This window comes from Chaetomium tenue (genome assembly GCF_020726465.1).
Source record: "Chaetomium tenue strain MPI-SDFR-AT-0079 chromosome Unknown F5144scaffold_3, whole genome shotgun sequence".
Lineage (NCBI taxonomy): Eukaryota > Fungi > Ascomycota > Sordariomycetes > Sordariales > Chaetomiaceae > Chaetomium > Chaetomium tenue.
Window position 1 is genome coordinate 2,049,526 of NW_027117331.1, and position 17,384 is coordinate 2,066,909.

The following is a 17,384-nucleotide window of genomic DNA, read 5'->3' on the forward strand; positions in this document are numbered from 1 at the left end:
AGGCAGCAGCAACGCCACCGCGCTTTGAGTGCCTTCGGTGCCTTCGATCTTGCATTGTCGGAACAGTCAAAACGTCACCTTCTTCTTCTCCTTCGTCATTGCCTATTGTTGTGTGCAAACGTCGGACTATTCCCTTGCCAACCACAAAAACCTTAGAAGGTCTGTTGCAGCCCTATTTAAACACTGTGCCCCGCCTTTCTCTCGTCCGATTCCCCGTTCCCCGTTCCAACCAACGCAACGCAAGCAATCGCTCTTCTTACCAGCCAACATCCACTCTAACCCAACAACATTTTGAGCAGTGTTGGACCACTTTCCTTCCACCACCTACCCAAATATCTAACGAAGGTATTCTCACAAATACAACAATCAAAATGTCCGGCGAAAAGGTTCAGAAGGTCACTTTGACCAGCAACGAGGGATCGAGCATTCAAGTCGGTAAGTCGCTTCGATCACTCCCCGCACCTTGCCCACCCCGCCCAACTAACCATATCATATCGCAGATCGCGTCGTGGCTGAGAGGTCCATGTTAATCAAGAACCTAATCGAAGACTTGGGCGACGAGGCCGTCGCGGACAGCCCAGTCCCGATCCCTAACGTCAACGACCCGGTGTTGCGCAAGGTTTTCGAATGGTGCGAGCACCACCGCAACGACGCCGCCCAGTCGGCCGACGATGATAACGACAACAACAATCGCAAGAAGACTACCGACATCGACGAGTGGGACCAGAAGTTCATGCAAGTCGATCAGGAAATGCTCTTTGAGATCATCCTCGTAAGTACCCTCGGCGAGCACGCCCACCGACTTCGGAGCCCAGACCTAGCTAACTGACTCATTCTATAGGCAGCGAATTACCTCGATATCAAGGCCCTGCTTGATGTTGGCTGCAAGACTGTGGCCAACATGATCAAGGGAAAGTCTCCGGAGGAGATCCGGAAGACCTTCAACATCACGAACGACTTCACTCCGGAAGAGGAGGAGCAGATTCGTCGTGAGAACGAATGGGCGGAGGACCGCTAAGGTGTGATAAGATGAGGGTGCGGGCCTTCCAAGTCCCACTCTTGATCGCACCGCGGTTTTGGACGTGCGCATAGCAGATATGAACCGCTATACCCCGCCACTCAAGGCTCTTTCTCTCGCATCCCTCCTGGCGTTTCGGTTTCGTTGAGTGTGGCTGGTTTTGGTATTTCTATGATTTGGGGACACTTGCGGGGACTGTTGCATCTCGGATGTTGCAGACAGTTTGAGATCACTAGAGAGGAACGAAGAGGATACATGACGCAACGATCGAGGTCTGATCCTCCCCACCTGGAGTTCATTCTTAGAGAGGACAGCCTTGCTAAATAAACACTGCCCTATTCCCAAACGCCCGCCATCCCATTTTATGTGAATCGAGTCCATAGAGAGGTGATTGCAAATGTCAGCCAAGAAACGCAGGCTGGGATTTTGTCAATTGAGTTGACTTCACTCATGACAACCTTGTGTGCAGTTCAAATCGTAGTTTCCGACGCAGCCAGGCAGCAGCAGCAGCAGCAACACGTCACATCCAGTCTCTAAACACGGCGACAGCTTTACTCCGGGTGCATTTACTTTCAGCCAAGATGCCGTATGCCAGAAACGCGCGTCATGTGCAAAGGCAATTAATGCCATCTCTCATTCCCTTTTCCCCTGACCCTAAAATGCCATGGCATACTCCGTTAAAGTGAAACGAGTTTCCCCCATTTACTTCCCAGCCAAGCTCAAATCAAAGAATCCCAACCGGCCAAAACGCTTTACTCGCAAAACCAGTAACCCAGTCTCCATCGCCTGCACCCTTTCGTTCCCCAATCCCAAGTTGACCCGTCTGCCCATCATCCCCTCCTGGTACTGGTCATGGCTCCATTTCTATTCCTCGAAAAGGTGATTCGTTTTGTAGGCGGGCAGGTGAGAAAAAAAACACCATCGCTGTTGACTGGGATGCAAGGTGCTGCCGGAGCAGGTGGGAAGTAGCAGCAGTGACCGTGGGGAGGGTCGAGGTCTGATCGTTGGGGTCGAATGAGGAAGGAAGTGGGAGGGCATTTAGAGGCCGAGGCGGGTCTTGCGCCAATGCCTGCGCTTGGCGTTGTACCTGTTGGAAGTCGCATGTCAGCATCATGTTATCGGCCTGGGTATCCGGCAGTGTGATTCGTGTGTTGCGGTAGGGGTAGACGAAGAGCTCGCTGTCGTCGTCGAAGAGAAATCGTACCTAATGGTGTTGCCGGTGCGCAGCCGAATCCATTGGGGAATGGGACGGTTCTGCTTCTGGGCCTTGGCCAGCTTCTGCTTGATACGGAACGTCTTGTGGCTCTGTTGACAATCACATTGATTAGCTTCTGGTTGCCATGATGTCGGCGCTTGAAGACCCCTCCCCCGGCTTCCGTTCGACTTCTCCCGCAAGGGTTGAAAATCAAAATCGCAAGCAGGATCTGCGGGAAAATCGTGCAGGAGCGCCAGTACGTACCGGCATTTTGACGGTGTTGTCGATGTTTCCGAGTCGGTATCGATGTCGTGATGTTCCTCAAGTGGGTTGGATTCGAATATTTGGTGTGGGCTCAGAATTTCCGCGTGCTAGGGCCCGAAATCAGAATTGTGGCTGAATCACGTGCTGAGAGATGTGGCTTTTTTCGGGACTGCGGCACTCATGTGGCTAGGGGTCTGGAATCGGAACCTTGCAGGATCCCGGTCGACGCCTGCCAATCGAGTGCCGATCGGACGCGACCGTGCACTCTCGATTTCCAAGCCGAGCGGCCTCTTTGACCAGCGAAATCAAAGTCGCATGAACCACGAAGACCGAAATTTTCTTCCACTTCCCAACTGATTGAGAGGTTCAACGAGTCCTTGACGAGCGAGTGTTGCCTTGTTTTGCATTTGAGGTTTTCCTTGATCCTTTGCGTTGTCCACGAGACCAAGTGCTTCCGTTTCGACTTTTCCGCCGCCGTGTCAGTGGACCAGTCCCGTTCGCGACGCCCGACTCCAACCCCTTTCTCACCGACGCACCTGAACATCCAAGCGCCACCGCCTCAAAATGGGTCAGACTGTGTCATGGCTGTCCAACTGGGTTTGGGCGAAGAAAGAGATTAGGATCCTAATCCTAGGCCTGGTTCGCTTCCCCCCTTAGCCATCTTCTGACGGCCCCCAAACTGAACAGTCGCGCTCCTCAGGACAACGCCGGAAAGACGACGCTTCTATACAGGCTAAAGGTGCGACTCCCATGGCGGCCCCTCGGCGGTGTCCGATGACTTACGCAAGGTACAGATCGGCGAAGTAGTAACGACGATACCCACGATCGGTTTCAACGTCGAGTCTGTGACATACGGGAAACTGAACTTCAACGTGTGGGATTTGGGTGGGCAAACAAGCATCAGGCCGTATTGGAGATGTTATTATGCCAACACCGCGGCGGTCATCTTTGTGGTCGACTCGACCGATATTGAGCGTCTGCAGACGGCCGCGGACGAACTGTCGGCCATGCTGAACGAAGATGAACTGAAGGATGCCGCCTTATTGGTGTTTGCCAACAAGCAGGATCAGCCGGGGGCAAAGGGTGCGGCCGACATCTCGCAAGCCCTTCGGCTCGGCGAACTCAGAGACAGGAACTGGAGCATTATGGCATGCAGTGCAGTAGAGGGCTCGGGCATCAAAGAGGGGATGGACTGGTTGTCGGTAAGTTTGAACCTGGTTTTGAGTCTGGCTGGGCCCTAACAAGAGACAGCAAACCGTCGCACAGGATTAGAAGCGACGTCCCGGTTTTGAGACGCAGGGCAGGGTTGTTTCTGTAAATGACGGGTATACGTCTTATATCATTCAGGCCGCTCTTGGGTATTGGGCAAGGTGGTATACCTTGCGGCGTTTTGCGGACAGCCGCCTTGGCTCATGGACGACATATTATGTGAAGGCGCAGGCTGCATCAGATGGGGCGGGGGACAGCGTTTCGGTACATGGATACACCACTTACAACTTTTAATACACGAGCGCCTGGCTCCAAGGGGCCGGCGGCTCTATTCATGGTTTTCCACTACCTAGTCAACGTGGTGTATTTGTCACGATGGTCTCGCCTGAGACTACCTGGAAAGCGAAAGGCCACGATCCAAACGCTCACCCGGGTCAGAACGTCTTTGTGTCTTCAAGCCTCGGACCCTGCCCTGTCCTCTACACGGAACATTCGGGTTAGGAAAACCCAAGTAAGTATCACCGGCGCCCCGGTATTGCTATCAGCCGACGCCTGGTTTTCAACACAGGTACTAGGTGAGAATACCTGATTGCGGCTTGCATGACGTCTATGACAAGCCTAGGGGACTGTCCAGGCCTCTCAACTTAAAGAAGCCGCCGTTTCAAGCAATGTGAAAACAAGTTCTATAGCCGGGCTCTGAAAACCTATCCTCAATCCACAAATGCCCAACTGGGGGCGACGGGTGGGGTACCCGAACTCACTATTGAGTTGCTGGAACAAATAGGCTGGTTGGTATCGACAATGGACAGTTAAGTATTGTTAGGTCGCTTTGATTTCCCCGGGGCAGTATGTGGTATGTCAACACTCACCTTAACCTACTGTCTGGCTGATGGTGTGGTGGTTGTGAGAGATGTGGGACAAACAAGAAATTCAAACCCGAGGAATCATTTAAATCGGTAAATAAATTCTGCGAGTACTTAACTACCTACATTCCATTTTATTCGGCCAGAATCGTTCAGCCAAGTAAAGTAACTAATCCTCCAGCACCGAAGAATCAAGGTCTGAAACGAAGCCTGGGGATAATTAGTGGCCTGCGTTGGTTAGGGAATCTACAACAAAACATGAGGGAAACTCTCCCTTCTTATCTTGTCGTCCCAATCCCCCAACCTCGCAGGCGAACGCTTATGTTTTGAGATGTTAGAAGCATTTCGGATTAGTTCCTCGACAATGCGATGCAGCCCTTGATAAAGGAGATATGCATTTACTGAGCGCAGTTTAACCCCGCCTAAAATTGTTATCGGCAAGGTGGGTCTTGGGCCCAAACCACCAAGTGCCCCGCGATTCTGGCGTCTGAGTCAACGTTCCGTGAAGATCAAATCGGTAGCTCAGCAATACCAGTAACATGGCGCCAACGAGCAGCAATTCCACCGAGGACCTTCCCTCGGAGGTCCTCCAGGCGCTGTCCAAGTCTGACCTGATTTCGTCCACCGAAGCCTTTCCCGATGTCCCCTTCAAATCGATCAAAGCTGCTTTAGACCGTCTCGCGTCCCGGTCTATGGTCACATACGAGCAGGTCGAGCGCGAAGAGGCTTTTCTGGAGCCCGAGGCCGAGATTATTGTGAGCCACGGCAGCCACGAAGCCCGTGTCTTCGAAGCGGTGCGCCAAGCCGTGGACGGTCTCTCGATTCAGGACCTCGAGGGCAAGATTGGCGACAAGACGGTGACCAAACTTGGTCAGGGCAAAGCCTTCAAGGAGAAGTGGATTAAGAAGGATGGTGCAAAGCTCATTGCATTGGTGGGTTATACCTGGCGATACTTTGCGAAATTGGGACGCTGACTTCTAGCAGGTCGAATCGATCGACGATGTAACACGGAACCAGCTCAAGGTCATCCAGGAGAAGCGGACGCACGACGCCAAGATTGTAGCCGACTTGAAGAAGCGCAAGCTGCTAAATATGCAGAAGGTTATTTCCTTCAGGATAAGCAAGGGGCCCAAGTTCGCGCTCGAATTAGTAAAGGAGGAGACAGATCTCACGGCCGAAATGCTGGCATCAGGCTCATGGAAGACGGCCGCCTTCAAGCCGTACAACTTCAAGGCATTGGGTGCGGATCAACACGCTGGTGCCTTACACCCCCTAAACAAGGTGCGACAGGAGTTCAGGTACGTTGCCCTTGCAGTTTGGGTACTCTCAGCATCATGTCGACTGACTCTCGAGTCACCACACAGGCAAATCTTCTTCGAGATGGGCTTTACGGAAATGCCGACAAACCGATTTGTCGAGTCGGGATTCTGGGTATGTGGTTTGCGATATCTAACCTTTAGGGATGCTACTAACTCGTGAGCATACAGAACTTCGACGCCCTGTTCGTCCCTCAGGTATGCTGCTTAAAGCTTCGCCCTTTTCATGGTTGATTCTGACTCGTTCAAGCAACACCCTGCGCGTGACCTGCAAGACACATTCTACGTATCAGACCCCGTGAGGGCTGGTAGGCCCGGGCCTGCATCCGCGGAAGACAAAGCCGACTACGAGGCGTATTTCCACAACGTGAAGGCTATCCACCAGGATGGAAAGTTTGGTTCAATTGGGTACAGATACCCATGGTCCGAGGACGAATCGCTAAGGTGTGTGACCTTCTCCCGCCTCGGCGGCGTTGGCTAACTCCAGACGAGACTCGTCCTGCGGACACACACAACCTCCGTCTCAGCCGCCATGTTGCAGAAGCTAGCTGGCCAACGAGACGCAGAGGGGCGAGTACCACCGGCTCGGTACTTTTCTATCGACAGAGTCTTCAGGTAAAAATCATTGACGCACTCGCATGACAAGAAAGTTAGGGCACTCACTCCTGAACAGAAACGAGACCTTGGACGCCACTCATCTCTGCGAGTTCCACCATGTCGAAGGTGTCATCGCTGATTACGGGCTAACCCTGGGCGGCTTGATGGAGTTTATGGACATGTTCTTCGGGGCGATGGGTGTGACTGACTTGCGCTACAAGCCAGCGTGAGTAGTTTCCCCAGTCCAGCAGCTGAGACATATATGGTTGCTGACTGTGGACTGCAGCTACAACCCCTACACCGAGCCGAGTATGGAGATTTTCTCGTACCACAAGGGGCTCAACAAGCTCATCGAGATCGGCAATTCGGGCATTTTCAGGCCCGAGATGTTGGAGGTATGTTGACGACGATAGCAGCGGGGCGAGAGTCGAGATGCTGACATAGGAATTAGGCAATGGGTCTGCCCAAGGATATGAGAGTGTTCGGTTTCGGTTTGAGCTTGGAGAGGCCGACCATGATCAAATACGGCATGTCAAACATCCGTGAACTGCTTGGCCACTCCGTCGACCTCAACTTCATCCAAAGAAATCCGGCGGTGCGGCTAGACAAGAATTAGATAGAAGGGGGTCATGTGAAACGAAAAGCAGCGTTCGAGGATACCATAGCATTGTCACAGGCATCTTCCCCAGAGCGCGTGTGATATCATGCCGAAAGCGCGACAAGAGATGTGGGGCACGCGGAGATATGGATTTCGTGGAGGATCCCAAGAAGCCAAGTTGAGGCTCTGCCTCCAGGATCGGATGAACTCGGGGCTAATCCGGGGGCTGAATGCTACCATACCCGGGATTACGGGGAGAGAGTCATCCTCAGGCACAGATCGTCGTCGCCTCGTTTCTCGTTTGCGAACCACAATTCCCTGCAGCGCCGTCCGCATGATGCGTACGTAAGCCCGGCGACGCCGTATCCCAACTAATGACTGGTCTAGAAACCATGCAGCCCTATAGGGATACGGAGTCGTCCCCACTCCCACGGGCACCCAAGACGATTGGCACATTCCTCAAGTTCTACACGTGGACACGTTGAGGTGGGCCGTAACTCTGCCACGGCGGCTCTGGCGGTCGGAAGTCGGGAATAACACGACCAGCGAGCGAGAGCCGGGGAGCTGGGCACTGCTAGGTTGGCACAAGTTGGTGCAGAGGAAGCTCAGGTTGGTAAACGCGGGCCATGATGGGGTCCGCCCAGGAATGCCCAGACCAAGACGAAAGAGGAATTGATGTATCTCCACGGAAAAGGCGGCCATTTTGGACCCATGACTCCCAATCTGTTTGGCCGGTTATGTCACGGGCATGCAGGTCGTTGGCGAAGGTAGGACTGTGAGCGACTTCTTGTCCTGCTGCCTGTGAGTTCTTAATGGGAGCATTTCGGCCTCGTTTTCTGATGCCCTCTCACTTCTCACTCCGTCTCACATTTTTTTCTTGACACCTGATCTGGTCCATCCCGTCGTACACACACACACACACACACATACATATCACACCAACACACCAAACACATATACTACCACACATCACACACTTTGTGGTGGCAGTGCAAACCATCTCAACCAACCATCTCGGGTCAAGAGTCTTTTAGTCGAATTAGATCATTGGTACACACAAAAGTACCTTGATCTCGTAGTAGCATCAACCACAACCGTTTCTGAACAAGCTCCGGGCGGCTTGCCTCTGATACCTACGCCGATGGACGGTCCTTCCTACACGTACACTCCCACCTCTCAGACGGTTGGGCCCGTCAGGGCCACTACAAGCCTCGATGAGGGCACGCCCCAGTCGGCTAGCACCATGGTATGTCTTTGTCCCCCCCCGTCCCACCCAGATACCTACCTAAGGTACCACCGAGCCTTACCTCAGCCAGCCTGAGACTAACACCCCAACCTCAGGCATCCGGCCCCTTCTCCGGGAGCGACAGCTCCTACGACTCGCCCACGACGGTGTCTTCCACCGCCTCCACGCTGCTCTGGCGCGGCCGCACCGACTCGACCGAGTCGGCGCCGGCTTCCACCGAGGTCCTGAAGAGGGAATCGTCCATCTCGGCCAAGAAGGTCAACGCCAACAGCTACTGCGGCCGGCACTCCAAGGAGTTCCTGTTCGGTGGCAAGGGGTTTGGCGACCTCTGGCGTGCTGTGACCAGGAAGTAGCTTGTTTCTTACGGATGAACGCATGAGAATGGGGAAGGGGAGGAAAGCATTATTGTTGTGGTTTGATATCAGTGGGGCATGAAACTGTGCACGATGAATGGATGGCAGCGCTGCAGGGCAGCGGCTGGAACAATGTTGCGGAGGATTGATACCCAGTTTCTTGATACCCATTGTTAAATGTTGATGATACCCATCGGGAGCTTGCTCCTTCATTTCGAGGAGTTGAGCAAACGCGTGGGTTTGCAGAGAGGCATTTGCGCTTTGGGTATGGATCATGAATAAAGGCTCGAGAATAATAACTCGGGACTAGCGTTTTGTAGTTTGGTTGTTAAATCGATGCAGCGTTCTATCTACATGATTTTTGATCGCGATGAGTTTCGTCTTGAACCCCTTGTGTAAAGTCGGGATACCCTGGGCCAGCCAACACCAAGGCCTGGTTTAGCGGCCCGTGATCCCTGGTCAGCTCCTGTGGTAGGCTCAACGTGCCGCGGGCACCGGAGCGACGGGCAGGGGCCACCTAACAAAAGCCCCATTCCCTTGATGTCAACAATTTTCTACGAAGTGCGATCCCCAAGACTTCACAAGACACCCAGACCACGCCATTGAGGTCCCAGACACTTTGACGACAAGACCAAGATGGCCAAACAAACCGGCTTTGGCCCCAAAAAGGCCTACCTCATCCTCTACAATGCCGCCTCCGCCGTCGCCTGGGCCACCATCCTCGGCCGTGTCGCCGTCGTGCTCGGGTGGAAGGGTGCGCCCTTCGTGCCGCTGGTGGTCGACAACTTTGCGCGCATCACCCAGACCTTTGCCATCATGGAGGTCGTGCATGCTCTGACCGGTGCGTTTCCCCTCCCCGCTTGTCTCTCACCCTCCCTCTCCATTACTAACCATACCCGGCACAATCCAGGCGTCGTCCCCGCCCCCGTCTTCACAACCGTCATGCAAGTCGCCAGCCGCCTGTTCCTCGTCTGGGGCATATGCTTCCCGTTCCCGCAGCTCAACACCAACGTGTTCTACTCGACAATGCTGGTGGCGTGGAGTCTGACCGAGGTGATGCGCTACTCGTACTTTGCGCTCAAGCAGATCGACGCGGTCCCCGCCTGGCTGCACTGGCTGCGCTACAGCGCCTTCCTGGTTCTGTACCCCGTGGGTATCAGCAGCGAGGTCGCCATGACCCTGTCGGCTATTTGGGGACCGGCTGATGAGCTCTCGTCGTGGTATACTTTTGGGCTGACGCTGGTGTTGGCGGCTTATGGTCCGGGTGAGTAGGAGTCTGATTTGTTTTTTATGGGATCTGTCGCTTTTGGGGAGACGCGTGAAGCTAACTGGTTTGTGTGTAGGCTCGGCTATCCTCTACGCCCACATGCTCAAGCAACGGAGGAGATATTTGGGGGCTAGCAAGCCGGCTCAGAAGAAGAAGCAGTAGATGGGATGTGGACGACGCGGAGCGCGACTCAACAGCGGCGCTGGAGATGTACGAGGAACATGAACGGCTCGGTGCGGTAGAAGAGGACATGTATAGAACAAGCCTCCGAAGCGGGTCATTAGTACATAATATCTACGACATAATCACAATCGTCGCTTCAACGAAATGCATGGCGCCTCAAGCGCGGACCGGAGTTGCCGAGCTGCTCTCGTACCAGTCATTCCGCAACCAGCTCGCGACCATATCCCTCGCCTCTGTTGACAGTTTGCTCAGGCCCGGATTCTCCTTTGGTTCGAACATGGCTGCAACCAAGTTAGCACCACAGCAAGCCAGATGTCACCATAAACAAGCCAGGGGGTCGGTCACTCACTCATATGGGCCCCAACCTCATCCTTCGCCTTATCATTGACCGCCTGCCTCCAATCCCCCGCCTCCTCCCGCTCCGGCACGACACAAAACGTGCGCTCGTTCCTCCCCAACACCGAGCCCGCCTTGACCGCCGTCTGCGTGGATTCCGCCGCCTGGCCCAGGCGGGTGTACAGGTTCCCGAAGCCGACGCCGAGCTCCCTGCGCAGGCGCACCATGTAGGCGACGCGCCGCCGCAGCTCCTCCTTGCGCGCCAGGCACCCGACAAACTCGAGGTGCGACGTCGCCCACCCCAGCCCCTGCGTGATCTGCTCCCGGTTCAGGTACGCCGCCGCCCCGCCCGCGGCCACCGCGCTGACGGCGCCGGCGGCGATCGCGATCGTGCCCCACCCCCAGCCGCTGTTTTGGTTGTTTTTGTTCTTGTTGTCGTTGTTAGTGTTGGCGTCCCTGCTTCCCTGTCCCGGGGCGGGGAGCGCGCGGGCGTTGCCGGGTGCCGGGTCGGCCTTGGATTGGGCGGCTTTGGCGCCGCCCCAGAGGCTGGTCAGTCCGCTTATCTGGGCGATGGCCGTGGACGCGGTGGCGTAGTGCGTTTCAGCGCCGTGGGCCACCACGCCGGGGGAGATGCCGAGGAAGGGGGTGTCGAAGGCAAGTACGCCCTGGATGTAGGGGAACATGAGCGCGTTGGGCGCCGGCGGCATCGCCGTGGAGCGCTTATTCGGGCTGTCTTCGTTGACGGAGTTGTGGATTGGCTTTTCTGATGCGATCTTGATGGTTGTCTCGGCGGCTACGATGCCGCCCATCGAGTGCCCCACCAACACAACCCGCACTGACGGGTCGATGGTCGGGGAAGGTGTGCCTGCAGCTACTTCGAGGTCGATTACCTTGTTGACAAGCCTAGGGTGTCCCAAGGTGTTAGTGGTGGTGGGTGGTGCGGTGGCATTGGTGGGGTACGCACCAGTCGCTGAACCGCGTGACGCATTCGCCGAGATCGCCACGGGTCTCGAACGTTGGGTAGACGATAGCCTGAACGTTTATCTTGGGCAGAGCCACGGCGATGAGCCTCCGAAGGTGCTCGACGAAGGCATAGTTCCGGCCAAAGGTGGTGTCATCACCCTAGTCTTGTTAGCTTTCCAACACCTTCTGATCCCGGCGCAAGGGATGAGCATACCTTGAAGCCATGAATAAAACAGAGCAACAGTGTCTTCTTCATTGTGTGCCCCCATCGAACCTTTCGAAATGGGAGAGGCGAGTGTTCTGCTCAAGAAGGCTGAGCTTCTGCGCCGCTCCCCGACTGCGGAACCAGGCAGTTGGCTGAACGTAGCAGTCGCATGTGCTTCGTCGCAAGGCTGAAGAAGCGGGATCCTGGCGGGGGCGGGGATCGATTGGCAGATCCATATTTAGGGGCAGTATTTACGGTATTTGTAATGGCTTCCATACGTCAAGTCGCAGGCCGAAAAGAGGTGAGCTTCGTTGTGTTTGCCAATATCAACTGATATTTTGGTCGTGTAGTTTTGGGTTATTTATTGTACATCTTGGCTTAAGACATTCATTCCTTCCCTTCAGTTAACTAACACCCATCCCTGTGTTCATTCAGCCCCAGTGTTGGCAAACCACTGTTACCAACCATACCATACCGTATTGGTGCGGCGATGCAAGGGCCAGGATTGATTGTTGAATTTGGTGGTGACAGAGAGCAGCACCGGTAGTTAAGCCTAATGCAGCAGTAACTCTGTGCGAATAGGACAGTGCAAATAGTGCAGCACACCGTGTAAATAATCAAATCCCATTAACGCGACAGGGCGGCTGCATCGCTCCCATCCTACGCGCTTACCCAGGACCCACTCCTTGGCAGGGCCATTGTTATACACTTCTCCTTTCATCAGCCCTTCTATTCTTTTGACAATCTTTGCAACTAACTAACTCCCAGTTCTACTTTGTCGCCGTTGTCATACCATGCCTTGAGCTTTGCGACGGCGCAGGTGCTCCCAGTTCGCACCTATTATATTTTTCATTCCTTTCCTTTTTCTTCTACTCTCCCAACCGCGAGCGACACTCCTTTCGACCATCTTTCTTCCGACTCAGCTTTCGCTGTTTCTGCGCGTCGCCGCCGTCACCATAGGGATATAACCTCTCAGCGCCGCAATCGAACTTTGGCAAAACTCTTCTCCATTCCATCATGTCCGAGATAATCTACGGCGTGACGCCGCCCATTTCGACCGCGCTGCCGACCGAGCCCGAGAAACGACTGAACCATGCGCTGCACCAAGAACTGCGCGCGCAGGGTACTTTCGAGAGCCCCGAGGAAACGGAGAAGAGAAAGGAGGTTTTGCGCCAGCTCGAGAAGATCACAAATGTTTTTGTCCAGAGGGCGGCGGCCCAGAAAGAGCCCAAGAACACTTTTATGATTCGCGACGCGATCGGCCGCGTGTTTACGTATGGCAGTTACCGCTTGGGTGTCTACGGACCCGGCTCCGATATGGATACTCTCGTCGTCGCGCCGAAATATGTTACGGTTGAACAGTACTTCGAGATCTTTCCCGAAGTCCTCGTCGAGATGGCGCCGCCCGGGGCCATCACCGACCTCACCCCCGTGCCCGAAGCCTTCGTACCCATCATCAAGTTCGAGTTCTCCGGCATCAGCATCGATCTCATCTTCTGCTCCATCCAGACATTGAAGCAGTTGCCGGACGAGAAGAATTGGAGCTTGGCCGACAACAATCTCCTCCGCGGCCTCAGCGAGAACGAAGTGCGCTCGGTCAACGGAACAAGAGTGACAGACGACATCTTGCACCTCGTCCCCGAGCCGGCCACTTTCAAGCTTGCCCTCCGAGCCATCAAGCTCTGGGCCCAACGTAAAGCCATATACGCCAACATCATGGGTTATCCTGGTGGTGTTGCATGGGCTATGCTCGTCGCCCGGGTTTGCCAACTCTACCCCAAGGCCACGAGCGCGGTGGTTGTCAATAAATTTTTTCACATCATGTTCAAATGGCCCTGGCCGCTTCCCGTTCTCCTCAAGGACATCGAGTACGGGAGTCCCGTCACTAGGGTTGCTGTGTGGAATCCCAAGGTGAGTCGTGCCCTTGTCCCGGTCGACGCTGATGTCTTACCACAGAGTAGATTTATACAAGTGATAGGAACCACAAGATGCCTATCATCACACCGTCCTATCCATCCATGTGCGCCACTCACAATATTGGCACGTCCTCCATGATAGTGATCAAACAGGAGCTAGAGAATGGGATTCAGGTAACGGAGGACATCATGCTGGGAAAGCGGCAGTGGAAAGACCTCTTCACGAAGCACACCTTCTTCACCTCGGGATTCAGATATTATCTCACAGTCATCGCGGCGAGCAGAACCAAAAAGGCACAGAACGTCTGGTCGGGCTTCGTCGAATCGCGGGTGCGGCTGTTGGTCAACAGACTTGAGGGGCACCATTCTATTGCCCTGGCCCGGCCCTTCAACAAGGGTTACGACAGAGAACATCGATGCAAGAACAATACGCAGCTGGAAGAGGTGGTATCTGTGGGTAGCCTCGCTTACGTGTACAAGCCCCCCGCCGATAGCGAGGAGAAGGCCAAGGCCGAACCCAAGGTCGAGCTGAAGCAGGAGATCAAGGCGGAGGAGAAACCCGAAACGAAGGGCCAAGACGGCTTGCGAATTAAGCAGGAGTATTCGGAATCGACCCAGCCTCCGCCGCCCTCTAACGTCAAGTCCGAACCCAACCAGGACACCAACAGCGAGGTCAAGCTGGAGGACATCCCCGAGAAGAAGAAAGATGAGCCGGATGAAATGGAGATCTATACCACTAACCACTACATCGGGCTACAGTTGGTCGAGGGCGCCAAGTCGCTCGACCTGTCGCGCGAGGTGAACGACTGGAAGGCCATGTGCACGTCCAACGAGCTCTTCGACGAGGGCCTCATGTTCCTGTCCATCCAGCACCTCAAGAACACGAACCTGCCCGATGACGTGTTCGAACCCGGCGAGACCAAGCCCCGCCCCGTGAAGAAGAGCCTCAAGCGCGCCGCGTCCGAGGGGCCCGGCAATATGCACCCCCAGCCACCCGCTAAGAGACATGCTCAGGGTAAGCCGTCCAGTCACTCGGCGCAGCAGCAACAGCAACAACAACAACAGCAACAACGACAGCAACGGCCCGCTTCCACGGCGGCGGCGGCAGTGGCTGGTTAGAAACCGGAGACTGTATGAGTTGGTGGGAGTTTGGAAGGGAGTGGCGACGAGGGGTTGGTGGGAGAGGTGGCAAAGCGATGGGTTTAGTTGGCTGGTTTTAATTGCTTAGGCACGGATGATGCCCCTGTGTATGGGATTTGTAACTACTTAGATCTTCCTAGACTAATAGACGCTAGGTTTTGAGGCACAAGATGCCTCGCCAAAAAATACTCGGTTCCCCTGTTCACTATTCTGTCTGAGTGTGATCTTGTATGTTTGGATAAGTGATATATTTGATCGAACTTGGAGCTACCCGTGACACAGTCAATGTCAACGCAGGAATGTCCCAAACTTGGGAAGAGCTCCCTGCAGCTGTGGAAGCCAAAGTGAAGGAGGTGTGCTGCATTTGGAGTTGCCCGAACTCATTGGAACACCCCTCTTCTTCCACTACGCAATAACTGGGCCAGGGCCTGACGGGCTGAGGCGTGCATCGTGCACTCGTCTTCTCCTTAACAAGTCACGATTGGCCAAAAGGAGACATGCAGGAACGAGACAAGGCTTCGTCTTCGTAGGGCAGCGTTTTTCGGGGCAGCAATGCAGCCGAGGTGGTTAAAGGGCGTTGTATCTTCAAGTGATTATCTACATGCATTCTGAATTATCATTACTTTCTATCCATGCCCTTCCCCTGAGACTACCAACGGCCGTGGGCGACCTTGGGACTACAACCCAAGAGGCCTATTCTAGCAACATGTGCAACTACTACGAGTCTAAGATGACGTTCAAGGGATGCGAAGCAAGCCCCAAACATGTCATCCAGCGGCGCAATTACGACAAATGCGAGGATGCGAAGAACACTGGCTACGTGCGTGATGACCCCGAGCCCGCCAAAGGGACGAACGGCGAGATCATCCTTGCGGGGACATATAGAAAGCCTGGCAAGTGTCCGAGATGCCTCTCTTAGGCCCGTGAGACCCCCCATAAGGCTATAATACGCGATCGCGTGCTGATAGATCACCTGGCGCGAAGGAGTAGAGTGGTCGCAGCGGCGACGCCAAAAATGAGGACCGCTGTCTTGAAACTGGGTACAGAAGGCACAAGCCGTTTGTTCCTTGTGCTGTTTCATGTTAGAGATTCCCAGGAAACGTGGACCGGCTGCGGGTGGTGAGGGTGGTTAGGTGTATACCTTTTAAGTCATGGACTATCGACTCGAAACCATTATACTGTCTCAACCAGCACTTTCGAATAACGACCCCCATTTCACCTAGCGAAGCTGTGTCTGCAAATTCGCCTCTCTGGTAGCGAGCTTCAATCTCGTCGTCGGACAGGTCTTTGTAAGGGGCGGTTCCGGTCGTAATCTCGTAGATAACCGAACCAAAGGCGAATATATCCCCCTGGACAGATAGCGTTGGACCGGGATATTCGTGGCTGGCGGCAACGCAGACGAGCAGATCGGAACCATCCAGCGAAGAGCCGGCGAAGTCGGCAACCTTGGCGTTGTAGTTCTCGTCCAGGAATATGTTGTGGCATGTCAGATCACCATGGACCACCCCGGCGGAATGGATGAAGGCGAGAGCCTCCGCAATCTGGAGGGCCCATTTTCGGTGCTGCCTCGAACTAAGTTTCAAGCTGGGCGCCTTCCCGTGGGCGTATAATGTACGGATGTCACCATTCGGCGCATACTCCAGCCGGATACCCGACTCAACGGCACCGTGATAACAAATAACGCGTTCATGACCGCCCCGTTGGTGGAGTCGCTCGTAAATATCACGCTCCCGGGACAGGGACTCCTCACAGTCATCGAAGAGAGGCGTCTTGATGACGGTCTGTGAAGCCTTGTCTAGAACGACGAGGCCGGATATGCCATAGGATACGACATCTTTCAAGCCAAACCCAGGGGGGTACTTGACCTCGTCGGCTATCATTTAAAGGTACCGCCTTAACTCCAGGTTTTGATGCCGGCTTATATTACCGATGCGTCGACTTGAGCCGAGATTTTGGGCATTGGGGCAGCACGAATGGCTTCGTCTGGAATCGAGTGTTATTTATAATTTAGTTCATTAAACCGATAAATGATATCAGCGCGCTGGGTAGGGCTTATGTTTTTGATGGAGACTGTTGAGGGGCGAATTCGAGGCATTCGGGGATAGTGTGTTGTTCGCAGGACATGATCATGGAATTGAGGACACTTGCGCACGAGACAACTTTACCAGCTACGATGTTCCGTCCCTTCTTTATAAGTTATATTCGAAAGCCTAACTCTCACATACGACCATACCTGCCAGAAAACACGGGATCCCGTCCGCTCTCCCCTAATTAAACTCGCAAGGGCCAGATCAGCAGCTGGGTCGGTGGCCAATGAATCCCTGATGTTGTTTGTTCTTTTTTTGGGGATTAAAAACCTCTCATTCCGACTTTTTGGCGTTCCGCGTACTTAGCGAGTCTTTCCGGCCCTTGCGGCGGCCCAGCGGCACAGGAGTCCCACTGTGGGGCGCGGCGCATCGATCCGATCTGCGGTCTCTCGAAACGACGACTACATCTGATCTTTGTCGGGAACTGCAACAGGAACAGGCGCGGGACGGGGCGCGCCGCGTCGGGCCCGCACCCTCCAAAGCGGAGAGCAAGGTGGAAAAGGCATGCTTGCTCCTTCGTTGGTTGCTCCACTCGCGGGCCTTGGTGCATAGAATCAGGATCACAAGACTGAGTTACTAATGCTCCCGATATGTCCGTGGTGCGGGCTTCACAGTTACCGTTAGAAGA

At 54.5% G+C, this 17,384-nt stretch overlaps 9 protein-coding genes across 9 annotated transcripts, besides 2 other annotated features; 6 read left to right on the forward strand and 3 right to left on the reverse strand.

Moving 5' to 3' along the window:
• Positions 1–371: 371 nt before the first annotated feature.
• F5144DRAFT_488222 (Skp1 family, dimerization domain-containing protein) lies at positions 372–1,018 on the forward strand (the record flags this gene model as incomplete). Its single annotated transcript, XM_066785647.1, has 3 exons — positions 372–435; positions 501–772; positions 842–1,018. 3 exons carry the CDS (start codon positions 372–374, stop codon positions 1,016–1,018), a joined length of 513 nt encoding a protein of 170 aa, XP_066644705.1.
• Positions 1,019–2,056: 1,038 nt separating this feature from the next.
• Positions 2,057–2,483, reverse strand: F5144DRAFT_601169 (60S ribosomal protein eL39; the record flags this gene model as incomplete). The annotated part of the gene is made up of 3 exons (XM_066791128.1): positions 2,057–2,105; positions 2,223–2,323; positions 2,478–2,483. 3 exons carry the CDS (start codon positions 2,481–2,483, stop codon positions 2,057–2,059), a joined length of 156 nt encoding a protein of 51 aa, XP_066644706.1.
• Positions 2,484–2,731: 248 nt separating this feature from the next.
• Positions 2,732–3,999, forward strand: F5144DRAFT_508861 (ADP-ribosylation factor family-domain-containing protein). The gene is made up of 3 exons (XM_066786510.1): positions 2,732–3,116; positions 3,178–3,216; positions 3,272–3,999. The coding sequence occupies exons 1-3, from the start codon at positions 3,042–3,044 to the stop codon at positions 3,716–3,718; spliced, it is 561 nt and encodes a 186-aa protein (XP_066644707.1). The 5' UTR covers positions 2,732–3,041; the 3' UTR covers positions 3,719–3,999.
• A 1,089-nt stretch (positions 4,000–5,088) lies between these two features.
• F5144DRAFT_487134 (tRNA synthetases class II core domain (F)-domain-containing protein) lies at positions 5,089–7,078 on the forward strand (the record flags this gene model as incomplete). The annotated part of the gene is made up of 9 exons (XM_066785591.1): positions 5,089–5,481; positions 5,534–5,847; positions 5,914–5,980; positions 6,037–6,063; positions 6,116–6,309; positions 6,358–6,480; positions 6,539–6,688; positions 6,749–6,857; positions 6,914–7,078. 9 exons carry the CDS (start codon positions 5,089–5,091, stop codon positions 7,076–7,078), a joined length of 1,542 nt encoding a protein of 513 aa, XP_066644708.1.
• A 752-nt stretch (positions 7,079–7,830) lies between these two features.
• F5144DRAFT_178434 (uncharacterized protein) lies at positions 7,831–9,050 on the forward strand. Its single transcript, XM_066782703.1, has 2 exons — positions 7,831–8,306; positions 8,402–9,050. The coding sequence occupies exons 1-2, from the start codon at positions 8,202–8,204 to the stop codon at positions 8,657–8,659; spliced, it is 363 nt and encodes a 120-aa protein (XP_066644709.1). The 5' UTR covers positions 7,831–8,201; the 3' UTR covers positions 8,660–9,050.
• Position 9,051: 1 nt separating this feature from the next.
• Positions 9,052–10,225, forward strand: F5144DRAFT_178652 (tyrosine phosphatase-like protein). The gene is made up of 3 exons (XM_066782704.1): positions 9,052–9,500; positions 9,570–9,933; positions 10,003–10,225. Exons 1-2 carry the CDS (start codon positions 9,296–9,298, stop codon positions 9,929–9,931), a joined length of 567 nt encoding a protein of 188 aa, XP_066644710.1. The 5' UTR covers positions 9,052–9,295; the 3' UTR covers positions 9,932–9,933; positions 10,003–10,225.
• F5144DRAFT_619754 (uncharacterized protein) lies at positions 10,189–12,103 on the reverse strand. Its single transcript, XM_066791985.1, has 4 exons — positions 11,623–12,103; positions 11,410–11,567; positions 10,459–11,348; positions 10,189–10,390 (listed from the first exon to the last, which is right to left on the reverse strand). Exons 1-4 carry the CDS (start codon positions 11,662–11,664, stop codon positions 10,266–10,268), a joined length of 1,215 nt encoding a protein of 404 aa, XP_066644711.1. The 5' UTR covers positions 11,665–12,103; the 3' UTR covers positions 10,189–10,265.
• A 175-nt stretch (positions 12,104–12,278) lies between these two features.
• On the forward strand, positions 12,279–14,904 carry F5144DRAFT_567435 (Poly(A) polymerase central domain-containing protein). Its single transcript, XM_066788595.1, has 2 exons — positions 12,279–13,524; positions 13,575–14,904. Exons 1-2 carry the CDS (start codon positions 12,631–12,633, stop codon positions 14,646–14,648), a joined length of 1,968 nt encoding a protein of 655 aa, XP_066644712.1. The 5' UTR covers positions 12,279–12,630; the 3' UTR covers positions 14,649–14,904.
• Positions 14,905–15,242: 338 nt separating this feature from the next.
• F5144DRAFT_611176 (kinase-like domain-containing protein) lies at positions 15,243–16,935 on the reverse strand. The gene is made up of 2 exons (XM_066791685.1): positions 15,811–16,935; positions 15,243–15,741 (listed from the first exon to the last, which is right to left on the reverse strand). The coding sequence occupies exons 1-2, from the start codon at positions 16,547–16,549 to the stop codon at positions 15,611–15,613; spliced, it is 870 nt and encodes a 289-aa protein (XP_066644713.1). The 5' UTR covers positions 16,550–16,935; the 3' UTR covers positions 15,243–15,610.
• Positions 16,831–17,005: a sequence feature (Protein overlapping with rRNA (F5144DRAFT_178946, KAH6636426.1) was converted to a misc_feature.).
• A 53-nt stretch (positions 17,006–17,058) lies between these two features.
• Positions 17,059–17,306: a sequence feature (Protein overlapping with rRNA (F5144DRAFT_178946, KAH6636426.1) was converted to a misc_feature.).
• Positions 17,307–17,384: the final 78 nt, after the last annotated feature.